At 52.6% G+C, this 20,148-nt stretch overlaps 2 protein-coding genes across 4 annotated transcripts in view; both read left to right on the top strand.

The window, feature by feature from the left end:
* The window catches only part of PGPEP1 (pyroglutamyl-peptidase I), a 16,580-nt gene extending 5,349 nt beyond the window's left edge, over nt 1-11,231 (top strand). For 2 of the 3 annotated variants that reach the window (XM_019009121.2, XM_015651701.1), the window contains exons 3-5: nt 3,147-3,263; nt 3,996-4,228; nt 5,365-11,231. In XM_019009121.2, coding sequence (XP_018864666.1) covers nt 4,023-4,228; nt 5,365-5,557 — 399 coding nt within the window. In that variant the 5' untranslated portion in view covers nt 3,147-3,263; nt 3,996-4,022 and the 3' untranslated portion in view covers nt 5,558-11,231. Of the gene's footprint in view, nt 1-3,146; nt 3,268-3,995; nt 4,229-5,364 lie in introns of those variants that run through there. The other variant, XM_033520147.1, reaches the window with a different exon arrangement.
* A 6,890-nt stretch (nt 11,232-18,121) lies between these two features.
* GDF15 (growth differentiation factor 15) lies at nt 18,122-20,142 on the top strand. Its single transcript, XM_033520143.1, has 2 exons — nt 18,122-18,538; nt 19,206-20,142. The coding sequence occupies exons 1-2, from the start codon at nt 18,217-18,219 to the stop codon at nt 20,000-20,002; spliced, it is 1,119 nt and encodes a 372-aa protein (XP_033376034.1). The 5' UTR covers nt 18,122-18,216; the 3' UTR covers nt 20,003-20,142.
* Nucleotides 20,143-20,148: the final 6 nt, after the last annotated feature.

Below are 20,148 nucleotides of genomic sequence, written 5' to 3'. Positions count from 1 at the left end.
TAAAACCCAGAACTGGGGTGTTTTGAGTACAAACTGGAGCCGCATTGGAGGCTCCGCGTCCTGTTCCATCGCCAGCGGATTATTGTGACTGAAAACATCAGCTCGGAGGCAGCGGGGAGGATTTGCCTTTCCTTCCCCTGTCTCAGCCCCCAGAGGCCCAGACAAAAAGGAACAGCATGTCTTTGAGCCTGGGCGAGGTGGGCATTGTGCAAGTTTCAGACGGGGACTTCATGGAGCGGAGTGGACACAAAGGCGTGTCTGAGTTCCCGAATCCCAGACGGTGTGATCTGCATTTTAATAGAAGAAAAATCAATTAAACAATCTTTGTAAATCCTTCCTAGCTCTAGGGCTGAGCTAGTTCTGGTTTATTACATCTTTTATTGTGCTGCATCCTGAGGATAAAATTCGCTTCTTTTTTTCTTTTCCCCTCCCTGGTTTTATTTGGCTTCTCCCACAGAACACGGACACGGTGTGAGTTTTCCCTGGAAGTGCAGTGAATTTCTGTCTGGTTTTGCAAGCTGACTGATTTTTACACATGGGTACCTTAAATAGCAGCAGCAGCAATCTAATAATGCTGCCAAAATGAAAAGTTTGAAAATTTCACCCCCCCAAAAAGAACCCTGATTAAATATTTGGGTTTTTACTCTCAGGGGAGAACTTTCCTATAAAACCAGTGGGAAGAAAATTCTCCTTTCTGCTTTATTTTAAGCCTTCCAGCAAAACCACTCCACGTTAATTTGGGTTTGCTGCTTTGAGTTTTCATCACTTTAGCGTTTCACTTCAGGACTTTTTAATTATTATTTTTTTTTCTTCCACTTCTGCAACTTTTTCTGGGGAGGAACTTCCAAGAAGAAATGACTAAAATGAGCTTTTCTCAGTGAATTTTCTGCCCTCCCTGCTGTGAGTTAGGTGTGGGCACAGGTGTGACCTGTGGACTGTGAAGCTGCTGGGCTCCTTCATCCCCCCCAGAGTGCTTGAGGAGGAGGAGGAGGAGGAGGAGGAGGAGGAGAAAGGTCAGAGTGCATTCTGACATTAGGAAGGACAATTGCTGTCAGGGTGTCTAGACAGACCTGATAAGGATATTAGAGGCTGACAAAGAGCAGCATTGTGGAGGGGTCAGGGAATCGGTCACACATGTTCAGTGTGCTCTGTTTGTCAGGTGGACAGGGCTGGGGGGGAGAGGTTGTTCTGGGAGGGGGAGGAAGGTTACAAACATCTTCATCATGGAGCGCTGGGCTTGGTTAAAAGGAAAGTTGTGGATTGGTAAAGTTAAGGTTTTAAGTGGCTGGAGGAGGTGGGGAGGGTTCTCTTTTCATCCAGCAAAACTTCCCACCATCAAATCCATCCCTAGGAGCTGTTTCCTTCGTCATCCTCCACCTTCAGCAGCATCACTCGTTGGTGTTAACAGTCCTAAAGAGTGTTTATTCTCTTCCTAAAGAGGCTGACTGGTGCTGGAATCGTGTCATTTGTAAAGCCCTTCACTTTGTTGGGGCTCCAGGTAAAGCAGGGGAGGTTTTGGAGGCAGATTTGTGCAGAGGAGCTGAGATGAGCCATCCCTTAACATCCATCTCTGGTAATGAATGTCTGAGTGTGCCAGACACTAATCAATACAGCAAGGCTTTAATATCAGCCTTGCCCTGGGAGCCAGAGCCGGTGATTTATCATCGTTGCTCATATCTGCTGCTCTGTGAAAGCGTCACTTTGGCCTTTCTGGGTGTTTTAGTTACCTTAAATCTTGTTACATCGCCGTGGTTTGGCTGTACAAGTGTGAAAGGTGTTTTGTTCCTCAGTGGGAAACCACTCATGCTGATAAAAACACAGAAAAACGATAGCAAGACGCTGCTCACGTTTAAATGGGGGAGGCCTCAAACCTCAACTTGTCTTTTCTTTTCAAGTGCCTTTAATTTTTAATTTTTAACCTGGGGGAATACAAGGTTGGAGAGTGAAAACAGCTGATCTGCACTCCTTGGCCTGAAGCTTGCAAGGAGGAAAATAAAGCCTGAGAATTGCTTCAAAGAGCAGCTTGTGGCTCTGGTCACCCAATCCAAACCTGGAATAAAGATAAATTCAGGAGTATTTTGAAATGTCCTTTGTCCTTTGATGGCTTTTACCTGTTCCTACCTCAGACCCACAGCTATTTTGGGCATTTTGTGACAAGAAGAAAGCTTGATCCAGGTTAGATGATACAGGATTCCCTTAAACATGATGGGCCAAGGTCTCTTCTCCCACTGGAAAAATGCTTCCTGGTGTTACCTGGCTCCAAAGTTTGATGGTTTTGTTTAAGAACCCTTTTTTTTCCCCCAGAGGCTCCAGACCTTGAGTTCTGAGAAGTTTGGGGTTGATGGCTCTGGGAGGTACCAAAGGAACAAAGCTCCAACTGGAGCCTTACTGGTGGGACTGGAGAGAGCAAGGGAGAACCTGTGTGTAGGGGAAACTCCCAGTTTTGGGATCAAACAAAGCCAGAAATACTGGGGAGTAAAAGAAACCCCACCCTTTCCTCTGGTTTTAAAGTCTTTGCAAGTTATTTAACTGCCACTTTGTGTTTTAAAAGGTTTGAAGGAAGTTGGCTCCATTTATTGCCAGGATATTTGGGGTGTTTTCATGTTAGAGAGGGAGAAATAATTTACTGGCTTAGTTGAATCACCAGCGCTGTCACCCAGCCCTGAGAGCTCTTTATCTGGAAATAAATGTGAAATTACTCTCCAGGCCAGCAGCCCTGGATGATGGATAAAATCCTTCCAGTCCCACCTTCTCCACATTGTCACTCCTTGAAAGAAGCAGGGATTGTGACTCTCTCCCTCTATAAATAACAGAGCCAAGATTTCCTTGGGAGCGTGGGTGTTGCTGATAACTATTGTCAGTTAAATGTTGATTTCTTTGTTACACACACACCAGAGCCAGACAAACGGTTCTGTGGGTGAAACTCTTCACACAGGTGGAGAGATGCCTTTGTTGTTCCCATTATGGGTTTGTTGTTTTTTTTTTACAGTGGTTGCTGTAAACTCACTCCAGGTGCTGTTTACGAGGTTATACAACCTGGTGTAAACTGGTATTAGTCCCTCGCTCTGCCATTAAACCTCCCAGGAGTAAATCCTCTGCTCATCTCGTCTCTGACCATCTTGGTTTTGCTGTGCTGGTGTTTTTAGGAGCTGGAGAAGCTGGGGCTGCGGGATGATGTGGATCTACACGTCTACGAGGTCCCTGTCGAGTACCAGACCGTGCAGAGACTCATCCCTGCCTTGTGGAAGAAGCACAGTCCCCAAGTGAGTGAGTAAAGGCAGGAGAAAAAACCACCCAGCAAAGGGTTGGAGTCTGCAGTGGGCACCATGTGAAGTCTCCTTTTTAATGTATTCCCTCAGCCTGGGAGTCCCTGGCTGGATCTTTTCCTCTTTTGTGGTGAGAAGATGTGAATTTGTAGGATTTTACAGTGCTCCAGTTCCCAGGAGCAGGGGGTGTGAAGGGGCCACTGCAGAGGGCTGTCTAGACAGCTTGTGGTTTGTCTGTGCCACCTGGGCTCCTCCAGCAGCTGTGAAGGTGCCAACGCTCCTTTTTCACCCTGATTAAATCACAATTTAGGTCAGGAGGGGGTGAAATGAGAAGAATTGTGCCCATGATAAAACTGCCTCGTTCCTCTGGTGCTCACCTGTAACACCTCTGTGCTTCACTGGGGATGGAACCGTGCACTCCCAGAGTGGTTTGGGGTGGGGAGAACCTTAAAATCACATCACAGAATCATTTAGGCTGGAAAATGATCCAAGATCATCGAGTCCAGCCTTGGATTGAGTGCCAAATGCAGAACCTAAAGCCACAGGAGTCTGTGATTTCACGAGCACGGTGACAGGGTTGAGATGTCACCAGGCTTCCAGTCCCTAAAGTGACTCCAGGAGAGCTGGGCTGGGAGTTTGGAGAAGGGAACGGAGCGTCAGGGCAGGCAGGGATATCAGAGATCCCACCAGGATTTTCCACAATCCCACCCCATCCCTGTTCCCTGGCAGCTGGTGGTTCACGTGGGCGTGTCGGGCATGGCCACCACCGTCACCCTGGAGAAGTGTGGCCACAACGTGGGCTACAAAGGGCTGGACAACTGTCGCTTCTGCCCGGGCTCGCAGTGCTGCGTGGAGGGCGGCCCCGAGTGCATCGACTCCATCATCGACATGGACGCCGTGTGCAGGAGGGTCTCGGCGCTGGGGCTGGACGTCACCGTCACCATCTCCAAGGATGCTGGCAGGTGAGGGGTGACCCCTGGGGATGTGGGGTCAGGGAATGCTGGAATGGCTTGGGAAGCACCTTAAGGGTTTTGTAGGTGTTAACCCAGGTTGCTCCAAGCACTGAAGTTCTTGGATAGATCCAGGGATGGATCGTCAGTGTACTGGGATAATTCCAGCAGCTGCTGTGGGAATTCTGTCCCAGCCCCTCTCCACCCTCACAGCCAGGAATTCCTTCCCAATATCCCACCCAGATTCCCCTTTCCCGGTTTGGAGCCATTCCCTGTGTCCTGGAATTCCAGCCCTTGTCCCAAATCCTTCTCCAGCTCTCCTGGAGCCCTTTTAGGCTCTGGAAGCAGCTCCAAGGTGTCCCTGGAGCTTCTCTCCTCCAGCCTGGCTTTGAACCCTCCCAGGGAACAATTCCTTCCTTCCCACTGTCCCAGCTGGCGCTGGCCTCTGGCACTGGAGCCATTCCCTGTGTCCTGTCCCTCCAGGCCTTGTCCCCAGTCCCAGCCCAGCTCTCCTGGAGCCCCTCAGGCCCTGCAAGCCTGGCCAACACCATCTTGTCCCCCTGTTGATGGAATCAGGGAATCCCAGGCTGGTTTGGGCTGGAAGGACCTTAAATCCCATCCCACCCCAGCCCTGCCAGGGGCAGGGACCTCTCGCTATCCCAGGCTGCTCCAAACCCCATCCAGGCTGTCCTTGGCCACTTCCAGGGATCCAGGGACAGCCACAGCCTCCTGTGTCTGTGTCACTCCTGTTCCCTCGGGCTCCTGAGGCCCCTACAATCCCCCACGCTTTCCATGGAACCACTGAAGTGGGAAAAGCCCTCTCAGATCATCGGGTCCAACCAAGGCCACCACGTGTCCCCAGGTGCCACATTCACGGCTGTCTGAAGCCTCCCACGCCTTTCACTTCTCAGGGCTGCCCATACCACCTGCTTTTCAGTGCTCAGGGGGGGAAATAAAAGAGAAATCTCCGCATTTTTTATCCTAAATTTCATTAAAACAATCCCAGACTCACAATTCCCACCTTACCTTCCACGTTACCCCCCTAACCCCCAGGTGCCGAACAATGGGAACCTACAGCTCATTTTATTTGGTTTTACCCCTTTTATTTTTTTTATCTGAATTGAATAATCTCTGGTTTTGTGTTCCAGGTACCTCTGTGACTTCACCTACTACACCTCCTTGTACCAGAGCCGTGGGAGGTCAGCATTTGTCCACGTGCCTCCTCTGGGGAAACCTTATTCTGCAGAACAGCTGGGCCGGGCCCTGCAGGCCATCATAGAGGAAATGCTGGATGTTTTGGAGCATTCTGAAGACAAAATCAATTGTCAACATGAACACTGAGCCTGGCCAGGAGCTCTCCTAGTATTGCACTTCCAAAAATTTTCCCTGCTGCCAAAGTATTGTGGGGGGAAAAGAAATAAAAGAGAAAAAAAAAAGGAAAAAAAACAACAAAAAAATAAACCACCCAACAACAAAAAATGGTTCTGGACACAGAATTGGAGACTTCAAAAAAAAAAAGAGAATTCCACAAATTCTGCTTCTAGAAATTAACATTTTTTTTTTTTTGTTGAATCTGTGAGTTTCAGCCTGATCAACAAAGGATTCAGAATCTCTTCTCTAAAACACCTGCAGCTCTTCATTCCTGAAGATTCCTGAAGGATGTGTGCTGGGAGATCCCAGGGAATGGATCCTCACCTGGACTCAGCCTTCAGGTGCAGGGAATTGCTCACCCAGTTCTCTCATGGCTAATTCCTGACTTGGAAGGTTTGCTTTCACTTGGTTTTGGGTTTGTTTTCCCCCTCTCCTGACCCAAATTCAAGGTGATGATTCGGAAGGACGACTGGAGTTGGGATTGTCCTGGAAAGCAGAGCTTGGTGAGGAGCCTGAAATCGCTTTGCTGGAATGGAAAATGATTTTAGGCACTGATTCCTCACTCCACATCCTCCAAATATCCAGAGGGTCTCTGTAGCTGCAGTAGAAGGTGTTTGGGGTTTCTTTTGGAACCCAAATCCAGCTGGATTTTTTATTATTTTTATTTTTTTTCTGGAGCCTGACTCCTGAATCTTTCCAGATCTTTCCTGCCTCTTTCTTGGCCATCTCCCTCCCTCAAATCATGGACCTCCTGTACCAAACACCTCGGTTCAAGTGTGTCTGAAACCAATCAGTGGTGGGTAAAAAGCTCTGCTGAGGGCCCACAGGAGATCTTTGTGCTGTGCTCTTGGTGCTCGATGCTGTTTTTAACGTGAAGGTTGAATTTTTTAAATTTAAAACTTCCTTAGCTGCAAATTTTCCCTCTTTTTCCAGTTTAGGAGAATCATGTTTAACTGAGATCCCAATTCCACCTTTGATTGAGTGGAGGCCTAAAAATGCAGATGGGAAAGACACCCTGCAAAATCAAAATGTCAGATTTTCAACCCAATCCCACTGCCTGGGAACCAAAAGAGGCAATGATTTGAAATTTAAGGAATTTTGCTTGGAGTGAGGATTCCAGGCTCTTTCTTGGTGTTCCCCCCCTCCCAATGGGAGGGTGCAAAAGTGGTGCTGCTTGTGGGAGCTTTCCCAGGAATTCTTTTGGGGAAGGGTACACGCAGGATCTCAGCAGGTGGGTGATGCTGGTCCTGTGTGGAGGTTTGCTGCCAAATTTTTTGAGATTCCAGCGAAAACCCTGCTGAAGTGGGAGCAGGAACAGACAGAAAAGTGGGAGCTGAGGCCTCGTGGAGAGGCCATTTGAGTGAAGAAATCTGTGATTTGAACAGATGCTTTCACAAATAGATACAAATATATAAAAAACCAACGTTTTAAAGGTTTTAAACCCCCGTGATTTGAATTTTCTCTGGTGCTGACTGGCTCTGCTATAGTAACTCTCAGTGAGAGCTGCCCTGAGCTTGCCAGGAGAAATCTGGTGACAGGACAAAACCACTCCTTGAGATGGGACAAAGACTTTGCAGCTGCAAGGGCTCTGCTGGGGGCACCTGAGCAGGATTTTTTTTGGATAGACCCAAGGAAATTCCTTCTCTTTTCACTATCCAGTCCTTCCTGCTCAGAGGAATTTGCCTTCAAGTGAGATATTGTGGTTCCCATCGAATCTGAGGTAGCACTTGTCAGATTTCCTGATTAGTAATTTATTCTATTTAATATTTTGTTGAAATCTTCGTGCTTTGACGCAGTTTTTTTTGTTTGGTTTTGGATTTTGGGGTTTTTTTTTGTGTGATTAGTTGAGCTCCTTATCCCTGTAGGATTATTCCTTTGTTGGTGAGAAGTTTCTTTTTGTCCTGGGTGTTTTGTAGCTGCTGAACTTGGGGAAGAGGAATATCCCTGGGGGTTTGGTGATGGAGTAATTCCCAGGAATTCACCTGTAACCTAGCTGTGGATGGAATGGATGAAATGCAGGTGGAAAATCAACAGATTGGTGAGGCCACACCAAAACTCCAAGTGTGGAATCCCAGCAGGGGCGGGAGGTGGGACCTGCAGAGGGGTGGGAGCAGGAGCAGGGTGGGCTCCATGAGGAATCAGCATCTCCAGGTGAGAAATTCCCTGTCCATCCCTTGTCTGCACCCTCTGGAGATCCCCTGGATGTGGCTGGTGGCTCAGGATCCATCAGCAGGGAGCACAGACAGCAGCAGTTCCGTGGGCAGAGCCTCTTCCCACGCGGCTTTCTTCAGCCTGGGGAGTTATATCCTGTTCACAACCTAAAAATATTCCTTTCCCTGGGTGCTCTCTGCTGTTCCAGGGGAAAATCCGGAGCCTGCTGGAGTTTGAGGACTGCAGTGCTTGCCCTTGGGTGTGTCAGCATTAAAAATCCCATTTTTTTTTTTGGAGCATACTTGCTTTGAGCTGTGCTTTTCCTCCCAATCTGTTTTTTTGGGAAGCTCCACGTGATCAGCTCCTTAGGAAACATAATTTATTTTATATTCTTTCTTTTGTGGGGGGTTTTTGGGAAATTAGCCTGAGGTTGTGTTTATAAAAGGTGTCTTGGTGGTAGAGAAATTTCCTGTAGCCCAACTTGGGAAAAATGGCATTGAACTAATTTTATTTAATATGACCTAAATTAAATACTCTGGGGTTGGGGGAGTTTTTTAAGCTTTTTTTTGTTGTTGTTGTTGTTCAATTCACAAAGCTTTTCCTACAGATCCCTGTTTTATTTGGGAACAGGACATCAAACTGATGCAGAGCTTCAAAAAGCTGATATTTTTTGCTAAATCCTATTTGCTTCCCACATCATCAATTAATAGAATTTGCTAATTTGCACTGACTGGGAGAGACCTGTTGCCAACCCCAAAACCTTTGTGCTAGGGAGTAAAAGCATAGGAAGTTCAGGTGGAATGTTCATTCCCGTGCCTGGAATGTGGGGAAAATGTAAAAACAGGAAAAAATCTGGAATTTTAGGGTGCTGTGACAGCAAAATTGTCTCTGGGGATAAAGGTGAGGGGGGGAAAACGGGGCTGAGGATTTTTGGTGTGGAAGAGAGGATTAGGGAGGTTCTGCTGGATTGGGTCTGATGTCATTTATCTGCCTGGAGCAGGGTCTGGCCCACGTGTTGGGGAGTGTTTGGGATGATAATTTCATGGTTCCAGCCCTAAAGTGCTGCAGAGGGATTTTGAGGAGCTCCAGAGACTCAGGAATGTCTCAGTTTGGTGATGCTGCTGTCGGGAGGTGAATGAAACTTGGGAATCTGCTTTAAAACCCCAGGAAAAAGGAGCCTGGGAGGATTCCTGTGGGATTTGATCCTCTCAACCCGAGGGGTTTGGAATTTTTTGGGGTGGGGGGCAGTTTTGGGGAGAGAACATGGGAGTCTGGCAGCTCCTGCAGAGCAGTTCACCTTAACCTGGAGCATTCCCCAACCTCCGGAGAGGTGGGAAAGGATGGAAAGGTCAGGAAGAGGGTTTGAGGTTGTGGAGCGTGGTTGTGACGTGAGGCTGCAGCCAGGAACTGCTGAGTTATCCCAGGAGGAACCTCAAACCTGCAGGGTTTGAGACACCACAAAAATAAACCTGAAAAGCTGCTGTGCTCTGGGATGAATTCGGGATCGGTGATTCCTCGGAGCCGTGGGGGTGGCGATGCCCACGGCAGCAAAACATCCCTTGAGGATCCAGGAATGTGGGAATTGTCACCTCCGTGGGATTTGTGCTGTGGAAAATCCCATAGGAAAAGGTGTTTTGTGTCTGAACTCACCTGGGGCCAGGTGTAGATGTAGCATCCAACCCCCCCTGTGTCCCAAACAGGCAATATTGAACTTCCCAGTGCCTCAGCAGCTGGCAAAGGGGAATATTCCTGGAATAAAAACCTGGGAGATTCCAGGCCTGCTCAGGCAGCACAGGCTCCCAGGGTTGTTGGTTTTGGTAAGGAAAGGTCTTAAAAAAAGTTAAAAATCCACTGAAGTTTCTTCTGAGGCTCGAATAATCTTGAGTTGAGTTGGAACTGGGGGATCTTTGAGGTCCCTTCCAACCCAAACCCATCCTGGGATTCTCTGACTCCTTGCCCTGGTGGGCGGATTTTTTTAAGGAATTTTTTAGGAATTGCAGGAGGAGGAGGAGGAGCTTCTTCAAACCAAAAATGGGAAAACCCTGGAAAGGAGGGAATTTGGTGAATCCCTACTCCCACAGGAGCTGCAGCAGCAATGAATGTCTGGCTGTGTGTGGGGGGTTGTGGTTTAATTCCTTGTGACTCCTGAATCTTCTGGATTTCTCCTGGATTTCTCACCCCAGCCAAGGCTCAGACACGGAGCTGCTGCAGGAGGGAGTGGTGGTGTCTGAAATCTGACTGAAAATCAAGATCTTTAGGCATAAAAAGTGTTTTCTGTGGGGCTTTTCATCATTCTGATTTCCAGATTTCACCCCCACAGCGCAGATTAATTTCTCAGCAATGAATTTGTACAGATCCTTTCCCAAGGTAACTTCCTCCCTCTTACCTCCTTTTATTTTAATACTTTATCCAATAATATTTTAATGATTTAATTTTATTTTAACGATAGGAATTTCAGAGTTGCAAAGGCTCTTTCTAAATTTATTGACTTGGAGAAAACCCCCCTTTGCTGATACCATAAATACTCATCTCGATCTAGATGGATTTGTTACTTTTGCACCAGAATCCCTAATTTTTTTTGCAGTAAAAAGTGCACTTTTTCATAAAAAAAACCCTTGTATTCCTGTCTGATGAGTGTCTTATGTGCTGAAAGGGATATTCTGCCAAAGCTCCAGAGCTGAGGGAGTTGTTAATTCTTCGAGGTATTCGTGGAAAGCTGGGACCTGCTTCTGCTCATTTTCAGACAAAGTAGGGAAGGAAATGCCTCCCCACCAACAGGAATTAAAGATGGGAAATGAAACTATCACTGCCCTTAGGGAAAACTCCGTGGTACTTCAAAATCCACCTTCAGGTTTTCGATTGCACCAGCCTCTTAAATCACAAATGTTTACTTCGATGATCAGGGAGTGCCTTGTCCTGTGCTGGGCTCACGTTTGGGAAGCAGAATGGGGGTGCTGGGGGTGGATTTGCCCGATGTGTGGGTGCAAAAATTGGGCTGGAAACCCCTGAATCTGTGGGAATCCCCATTATTATCCGTGGGTGCTCCTCAGAGGCTGCACTGAGCTCCCCAGGTGTGCCCACACACACACACACACGGATCTGCCGGAGGGAGAAACAGAATTTTGCTGTTCCATCCTCACTTTTGGTTGGCTTGGCCCCAATTCCTGAGGGTTTTTCCGCCTCCTCTTGGAGCGAGGAGTTTGTCCAGAGCCTTTTCCAGCCCTCTGTGTGTCCCTTGTGGAGCCAGCAGTGTCTGTGTGGGCATCTCAGGTGTCACCTCGTGCTTGTCAGGACTCTTGGAGCACCGATCCCAACCCGTCAGGGCTTCTGTTGTCTCCGTGTGTTCTTGCAGTGCCTTGTAAATCCCAACAATCCCGATGTGCTGTGGGGTCAGGGACCAGCGACGCGCTCCCAGCTTGTACTGCCAGACTGGACTTTGTAACTTGAGGATTTAAACCCCTGTTTCAAAGGAAATAAAAGAGTTTAACTCTGAGCCTGCTGTCGCCCTTGTTGGTTTTAAGGGTTGGGACAAACCTGTTCACTCCTGTGTGCCCTAAATCGTGTTCCCATCCACCTTGACCCCCTCCAGGGATGGAAATCTGGGCTGGCTGGGAGGGCTGGTGCCACCAGATGGTGCTGCCATCCAGCCTCGGTGTCACCGCGGGCACAGCCTGGTGCCACATCCCAGCCTGATCCGGGAATTGGGGAGGGTCCTGCAGCCCCAGAGCTCCACCTGATCCGGGAATTGGGGAGGGTCCTGCAGCCCCAGAGCTCCACCTGATCCGGGAATTGGGGAGGGTCCTGCAGCCCCACATCCCCACCTGGAAATGGGAATTGGGGAGGGTCCTGCAGCCCCAGAGCTCCACCTGATCCGGGAATTGGGGAGGGTCCTGCAGCCCCACATCCCCACCTGGATCTGGGAATTGGGGAGGGTCCTGCAGCCCCACATCCCAGCCTGGAAATGGGAATTGGGGTGGGTGGGACCCCTCCACACATCCAGAGTGATCCAGGACAGCCAGAGCACGCAACAACTGGACAGCTCCAGCTTGATCCAGGACACCTGGACAGCTCCATGGTGATCCAAGAGGGTGCAAAAATAAAAATAATAAATCCAGCTGGATCCAGGGATTCAACAAGGGATGATTCCAGCTGGATCCAGGGGATGCAACACTGGGTAAATCCAGCTGGATCCAGGGAATGCAGCACTGGGTAAATCCAGCTGGATCCAAGGGATGCAACACTGGATAAATCCAGCTGGATCCAGGGATTCAACACTGGGTAAATCCAGCTGGATCCAGGGATGCAGCACTGGGTAAATCCAGCTGGATCCAGGGGATGTAATACTGGGTAAATCCAGCTGGATCCAAGGGATTCAACACTGGGTAAATCCAGCTGGATCCAGGGATGCAGCACTGGGTAAATCCAGCTGGATCCAAGGGATGCAACACGGGATAATTCCAGCTGGATCCAAGGGATTCAACACTGGGTAAATCCAGCTGGATCCAAGGGATTCAACACTGGGTAAATCCAGCTGGATCCAGGGGATTCAACACTGGGTAATTCCAGCTGGATCCAGGGAATGCAGCACTGGGTAATTCCAGCTGGATCCAGGACAGCTGGAGGCTACAGACCCTCTGCAGCCCTGGCAAGGTCCTGGGGGCTTCTCCTGGTCCCCACTTTCCTGCTGTGGCAGGACAGGGAATGTCACCGGGAAGGGACAGCAGCACAGCCCCGGGGCTGGGGTCACCCCTCGCCAGCAGCTCCACGGGATCCGGGTGGAGCAGGATGGAGTTGGATTCATTACCCGAGGTAATTAAAACCCAGGGCAAACCTGGGGTACCCTGGCAGAATGAGGCTCAGGGAGGTCACACCATGCTCCGTGCCCCCACTCCAGGAGATTTTTTTGTCTGGAGCAAGGATCAGAAAGGAAAAACTCACTATTCCTGTGGAATCTCTGCTTTTTCTCTGTCTTTTTTATGCCTTAATTCTAGGATTTTTTTATTTATTTTTTTTTTCTCCTGAGCTGCCATGGTGATCCTGCTGAGCTCTCCAGCCTCTTCTTGGAGATGGAGCTTTTATTCCACCCACCAACACCCAGCACACTCCAGGAGCTTTGGGATCTCCCTCACAGGTGAGCAGGAATCTGAGCTCCGAGGAGCCAAGCCCTGATGATTTCACTCCTTTTAATTCCCTTTACAAGGTGAGAAGCTTTTCCTGCTCGGTGTTCCCGGGCTGATGTCATGCCTCGGCTAACTCATGTGCTCATGAGGTCATTTTGCAAACAGAACCCTCCGGGGGGACCGATCCAAGATTTTGTCCTTGGTGAGGAGGCTCCTGATGGAGCTCAGATCCCTCGGTGGAGAGGCAGAGATTCATGGAGAAGATCCCTTTGGTGGACTGGCCCCTCAAAGATTTTAATTCTTCCTTCTCCTCCACTGCCATTCTTTCCTCCTCCCCAGCTCCTCCCGCTTCCCAGCCCCTTCCTAAACGAGGTGGGATTTTTGGGCAGCGTCCATCTGGCAGCTGCTCCCTCTCCCTGTTTTCCCAGCTTGCAAATCAAAGCCGAGCTCCGGCTGAAGGTGCTGCGGGAGGGGTCCCCAGAGCTTCCCCCCAAACCTCGCAGCTGCGGCAGGGGAATGGCTGGAATTTCCTGCCCTGGCTGCCTCGGGTGAGGCTTGTGCGGGCACATCCCAGGGCACTCCACATCCCAGGGCAGGATCCGCCTCCTCTCACCCCCTGGGATGGGTTCCTGGGGATGGACACGCTCCCAGCTCAGCGCAGAATTCCCGGGATGAGCTCCCCATGCCAGGGATGATGCTCTGGATCAATAATTCCCCATCCCGGGGCTCCTCACCGCGGCTTTCCCTCACTGCCCGCATCCAGGAGATGCAGATGGATATTCTCTGCTGAGGGATGGGATTTTCTTGGCCACTTCCCAGCCGGCACCACGGCTCCAGCCTGGGGGGAAAAATCTCTGTGTGCTGCTTCTCTCCAGCTGCTTCCCGCTGCCGTGGATGCTCCATGCGGGAGCGACGTGCCCTGTGTACACATCCCTTTCCCCAGTCACGCTCCGGTGACTAATTCCCTCCTGATGGGCACGTGGAGCCTCATCCGTGTCCGTCTTCACAAATAAATATGTTTATTTCTCCTGGAGGTCGGACTGACAGCGACTTCCCCAAATTCTCCGGCAGCTTCCGTCCTCGTTCCTCGTCCAAAATTGTGTTTTGTGCTTCAAAAATCATCCTGGCTCTCAAAATCTTATGGTTTTAAGGAGGTTTTGGGGTTGTCTTTCCTTGTAGCATTTTTCTTGATGGAAGGTTTGCTGTTCTGGGATGTGCCCAGGTTGGGTTTGGTTTCCTTCAACAATTTTTCCCATCATTTAAAGCATCCACACTTAAAATCCTACAGTTTAAAGGAACTTTCTAGGTTATCCTTCCCTTTTATTGTGTCCTAAGGGTTTCCTTGGTAAAAGAGATGCTGCTCTGGGACGTGCCCAGGTTGGATTTGGTTCCTTCCAACCATTTTTTCCCCTTGCTCAGTGTTGGAAAGCTTTTTGGAGGAAGGATTTAGAGCTGATCTGGCTCCCTTGGAACCTTGAGCTTCATTCTTGGGCTCGGAACCACCTTCCCAAGGGATCACAATGCTCCCAAAAGCCTTGGCCTGGGATTACCTCCTGGATCCACACCAAGAACTGAAGGAAAAGGCTGTTCTGGCACTTTGGAAGGATGGGATTGAACAGGAAGATGCTCCCACTATGAAAAAGCTGCTTTTTAAAGCTGCTTCTCAATAACCGTCCCATCAATCCTGGCCAGGCTGAGCTTGTTCCCTGAATACCCTGAGCTGGAAGGGACCACCAGGATCAGGAAGTCCAAGTCCATGATGCTCTCAAGGGATTCTATTTAATGTCTGTAAACTGAAAATCATCTCAGAGGAGCACAGACCCTACCTGGAAATCCAGGGAGCCCATCCCGGAAAGAAGCTCCTTGGGAAGCAGAGAACATCCTGGTGCCAAAAGCATCTCCGGGTGGTTGTGGGGTGAGTGAGGACTTCCCAAGCCAGATTTCCATTTTTGGAGGTCGGAGCAGAGGCATTTCCTGCACTTCCTGGGCTGAGGGGGCTGGGACTCGGAGTTAATCATTGACCGCGGGTGCAGCCGGGGCAGGAATGTCTTTGTCCAAGTGGAGCAGAAGTCTCATTTTTGGGAGATGCCGTAAACTCGCAGCAAAGGGAGAAAAATGCGATTCCTGCTGTGACAGGGCCAAAGCTGCTTTTTGCTTTCCTGACCCCTCCTGGTTGTCTTTGATTTGGAAACATCCAAAGGTCACCGTGGCGTCCACTCTGCCGATTCATCGTGACAGCGGGATGGGAAAACACGGGATGAGGCTTCCCAAACATCCCACGCTGGCAGCAGAGGGAGAGCCCCGTCCCACATCCCTCCGTGCCCCTTTCCAGACCTGAAATGAGCTGGGATGGAGCAAACCCCACCTGGGGCTCTGCCTTCTCTGAGGGATTTCTCATCCCGAATAATTCCTGGAGTTTCCAGCTCCAACTTCCCTTGAGGCCAAGCCCCGGGGGCTGCCTGGAGCTTTGTGTGGTGGCAGCAGCCAGGCTGCTTCTCCCTTCTTATCCTCTGGATGAAAAAACACCATGGGAAAGCACAAATTGCCTTTTTTCCAGGGAATATCCTCCCTGCAGCATCCAGCTTGCTCAGCCTGAGTGGTTTTGGGGAGCACTGAGGTCTGTAGGAAGTGGGAAGGATCTGATCCCGCTCTGTCGGTCCCAGGGGTCTCTGGGCACTTTTTGGGGATCCTTTGCTCGACAGCTGCGAGGAACTGATAGCTCTAAAATCTGGAAGGCAGCACTTCCCCTCTTGCCACTCTTGTAACAAGGAACTCTGCAAAAAAACCCAAAAAAACCCTGAGTTTCTGCCAGCTCGGGCAGCTGCAGGGAATTTCCTGCATTTTGGGGAGTTGGAGCCCTCTGGAGCCCCCTGCTCTGTGTCCTTGCCACCCTCCCCACCGACCACCAGCATCTGGAGAAGGGAAAAACGTTATTTATTTGGAATTATGGAATGGTTTTGTTGGAAAAAAAAGGGACCTTAAAGCCCATCCCATTCCACCCCTGCCATGGGCACCTTCTACTGTCCCAAGGTGCTCCAGACCCATCCAAGCTGGCCTTGGACACTTCCACACCTTTCCAGGTTCAGTAGTGCACAATCTGAGCTTTTCCTGGCCTCCCCAGAGTTCAATCCTCCTCTCCCTCAGCCCATCCCAGCTGCTCTTTCCCTGGGAACCACAATCCCCCCGGCATCCCCGCTCTAGATCCGTGCCAGGGACCCACATGGGATGCATTAACTGGAGAGGAACCTTCACCCTGCTGGGAAAAGGCTCTGGATTAACCTGACCTTCAGCACCCAGTGTGACCAGGAAGAGCTGAGGAAACGTGGGATGCAGCGGCTGCGCAATCCCCTCTTGCAGGCTGGTGAGGACACGCTGGGACATTTCATCATCGCTCACTCAGGATCAAACCAGGGCTCCCAAAATCCCTCTTTTATGGCCCTTGCTGGGCTGTAAATCTCCAGTTTCCACTGCTGGCGCCTTTGGGGGAAAACATCCGGCTCCAGCAAACTTTGATGCTCTCGGAGTGCGTCACTCCTGGATACGGGGCTCGCGCCCACGGGCAGAAAATCCATTGCAAAAGCAGAACCTCGGGATTTCGGGGTTTCTGCCAGGTCTTGCTCAATGTCACCGGAGAGGTTGGGGCCTCTTCCTGCACCCAGACATTCCAAGGGCTCCATCTCGGCTCTGGATCAGCACATTTGGCACCCTGGGCACGGCGGAGGGGGCTGGTGGCTGATGTGGACACCGAGATGTCGGGAGGGGAGGGAATGGTTGGGGTGGTTCTGCATTTGTGTCCTCCTGGGGTGATGCTCCTTCTCCTTTCCTCCCTGGATTTGGGAGGCTGGAGGGTTGCAGTCACCCCGGCTGATAAAATCCCTGGGAGAGGGATCACAGCAGGCTTGGGGCTCTGGGAATTCCCGGTGGGAAGGTGCTCCAGGAGCCGAGTTCATCCCTGCCCACCTGCTGGAGGGATGGGAAATGTCCCACTCGGGGTGCCCAAATCCACACGGGAGGAAGCCTCGGAGATAAAGCTGAGGTTTCCCTGTGAACCACACCTGGGATTTCCTTCCGAGGTGGACGCTGTGGGAAGGGAAAAACAGTGAAATGGGGAGGGGATCTGGGGGGCTCCATCCTGCAGAGCAGGGCAGCGGAGCCGGGGCCGGGACAATCCCCTCCGTGTGCTCATCCTCACAAAACTTCTCCCTTCCCGTGGTTCAGGGTGAAACACTCGGTCTCGGCTTTGCCTCGGGCAACCTCGTGAGAAACGGGGTGAGAAAAGCCGGGGCAAGGCTGGAGCCGAGCCCCGAGGAGGAGCGGGGGATAAACAGCAATAAATCAGGGGATTAGTGCACGTTCATCCCTGGCTGGAGCACAGCTGAGCTCCAGGAGCTTGGATCAACTTCAGGACACTCGGGAACGGCCTCGCCTGCCCCGGCGGGACCTGCCCGTTTCCTCACGCCACCGGCAGCTTCTCATCCCTCCGCTCCGAGCATCCCTGAGGAGAAGCCGGGAGAAGAGCGGTGCTGGGGCTCGTTCCCACTGTGGATTTGCTCCTGGCCGGAGCGCTCTGGCACGGTGCTGCCCGGGACACGCGGCCCCGCTGGATCCGAGCCACCGGGCGCTCCCGGCTCCATCCCCGCTGCCTCCCTTCGGGATGACGTAACCCCGGCCACGGTTGCCTCAGAAGGATCCAGGCTGGGGATGAAGCCATCCCTCGGCCTCACCTGGCCGCTGGGATAAAAACCCGTGCGGATCCTTCGGCCACGAGCCCGAGCTGCCGCTTCCCCAACCCGTCCCTGATCCGCTGGGATTTTGGGAAGGAGCGGATCAGCCCCGCTCGATGGCGGCCACCCGACCCGCGAGGTGCCCGGGGATGGGAAATCCGTGCTTGGAATGCTGCCCGCAGCGCACATCATCATCATCATCATCATCATCATCATCATCAGCCCCTCTCCATCGCCCCGCTCCGCCACCGCCGGGGGATGGAGGTGAGAGGGATTCCCCGAGCCCTGCCCTCCATAGGGAAAACGGGAGGTAGAAGGGAAATGTTTGTGTGTGAAAAGGAGCATTCCGTGTTTTTCATCTCCGCAGCTGCAAACCAGCTTGAACATCCCCCGGCTCCAGCACTGCCGGAGCTCCTGCTGGAAATGCCAGGCGGAGAGGAGAGATTCCTGCCGGGAGCTCTCCGGCGTCACTCTCCGGGGAGGGGGGACGGAGGGCGGGCAAAGTTCGCTCCTATAAAGTCAGGTCTGGTCCTCTTCATTCATTCCCCTGGCAGCACCGCCGGCAGCAGCAGCACCGGCCTCTGCACAAGGATTGGGAGTAAATCCTGCCCCGGATCCGCCGGGATTCTGCGGGATGCTGAGGACAGCGATGCCGAGCGGGGCCGCCCTCACCTGCCTGCAGCTCCTGCTGCTCCTCTCGGCCGTGGATTCCCGGCCCCACAAGTGGCACCAGGACAGGTTCCAGCTGGAAGCCGTCAAAAAGGAGATCCTGGAGCGGCTGGGAATGTCGGCTCCCCCCGTCCCCCGCCGCCCGCTGGACCAGGAGAGCATCCAGAGAGCACAGCGGCTCTACCGGCAGAAAGTGGCGGAGCTGGCGGGGAACCGGAGCCGGGAGGGGGAGGAAGAGGAGGAAGCCGTGTCCGGGACCCGGCGGCTGCACCGCCTGACCCCCACCTGTAAGTGTCGGTGGCTCCGTGCCACCCCCCGAGCCTCATCCCCCCGGGACACCCGTTTGTCCCAGCGTGTCCCGCACCCGGGAATGTCACCCCGCTGCCCGGGGACATGACCGGGCATGCAGCACCGTGGCCACGCTCATCCTTATCCTGCTCCTTCCTTTGGCCTGGAAGTGGGGAGGAGTCGCCGCTTTTTGCTTAAAACCACCGAAAATTGGGGGTTGGGATGAAAGCTTTGACCAGCGGCAGCTCGGGGGCTCGGAGTGGGGCTCGAGGGGTTTGGGGGTGAGCGGAAGGAAGAAGGGAGGTGCCATCCCTCGATCCCCAGCTTCAGCTCCAGTCCGGGGGTTTATCTGCATCTGGGGGTGATTTAGGGAAATAATTTAGGGAATTAACGCGTTTCCCCTCCTGCTGCTTGGGCTGGGATGGGACGGTCGGGGGTGCTCTGATGGGTCCTGGGGCGCTTCTCTGGCACCAGCAAAGCTGAGACCCTCCAGCCTGGGGGTCCCTGGAGATGGCGGCTCTGAGGACGAGCAGAGCAAAGGATTTCCAGCATCCCTCAGGCCGTGGGTGATTCCCTGCGAGCGGGGGCTTGGCAGGAGCTGATCCCGAGCCCGGGCTGGCGGGGAATTGCCGGCTCTCACACGAGCTGTCCCCTCTGTCCCCGCAGTGTTGCGCTGGCTGGAAGCCCCCGAGGGACATCAGGACCCTGAAGGACACCGGGACTCGCAGGGACACCGGGACCCCCGCGGTCCCCACCGCTACCACCTCCTGCTGTCCCGCACCGCGGATTTCCACCGGCAGCTCCGGGTGCTGCAGGCAGAGCTGAAACTCTTCAAGCAGCCGCTGTCCCCTCCCGGCGCCTCGGTGCCACCTCGGGTCACCATCTACACCCTGCGGGGGGCTGAGGGGACCCCCCAGCTCCTGCTGAGCCGAGAGCTGGACCGGGATTCCCGGAGCCTGGAGCTGACAGGAGCCATCCAGCCCTGGCTGGCCGGGCCCGAGGCCACGCTGCGCCTGCAGTTGGATTTCACCGCGGATGTCTCGGCTGCCCTGGCCACCTCCGGGGGGGAAACGCTGGTGCTGGAGGTGGAAACGCAGGAGAAGCCGGCCCGGGCTGCCAGGAGAGCTCGGGGGCTGGAGGAGGAGTGCGGGAAGAGCGATGGGAAGTGCTGCCTGAAGTCGCTGAAGGTCTCCTTCCAGGACATCGGCTGGTCGGACTGGGTCATCGCCCCCAACAGCTACTACATGAGGTTCTGCGAGGGCTCCTGCCCCCACAACTACAAACCGGCCAGCATGCACGCCCAGATCAAATCCCGAGTGCATTCCCTGTCCAAGGCCACCCCCCCGCCCTGCTGCGTCCCCGCCGGCTACGACCCCATGGTGCTGATGCACCTGGACAGCGAGGGCAGGCTGGTGTCCAGCCTCTTCGAGGACATGCTGGTCACCAGGTGCCACTGTGCCTGATGGCAGCGCTGACAGCCCCAAACGGGATGGGGCAGAGCCATCCCAACTCCCGGCAGCTCCAGCACCCCAAAATCCAGATCCCATGGCACCAAGTGACTCCTGTGACAGCCCTGGAACCTCCACTGAGCTCAGCTCTGGGGTCTCCA

Source organism: Parus major, chromosome 28, assembly GCF_001522545.3.
Source record: "Parus major isolate Abel chromosome 28, Parus_major1.1, whole genome shotgun sequence".
In the NCBI taxonomy this organism is placed as follows: Eukaryota; Metazoa; Chordata; class Aves; order Passeriformes; family Paridae; genus Parus; species Parus major.
This window is presented reverse-complemented; position numbering and strand designations above follow the sequence as displayed.

Coding starts and splice junctions, on each gene's coding strand:
- GDF15 (XM_033520143.1), top strand. CDS start 18,217: ATGCTGAGGACAGCGATGCCGAGCGGGGCCGCCCTCACCTGCCTGCAG. Junction 18,539..19,205: donor GCACCGCCTGACCCCCACCT/GTAAGTGTCGGT, acceptor CTGTCCCCGCAG/TGTTGCGCTGGCTGGAAGCC.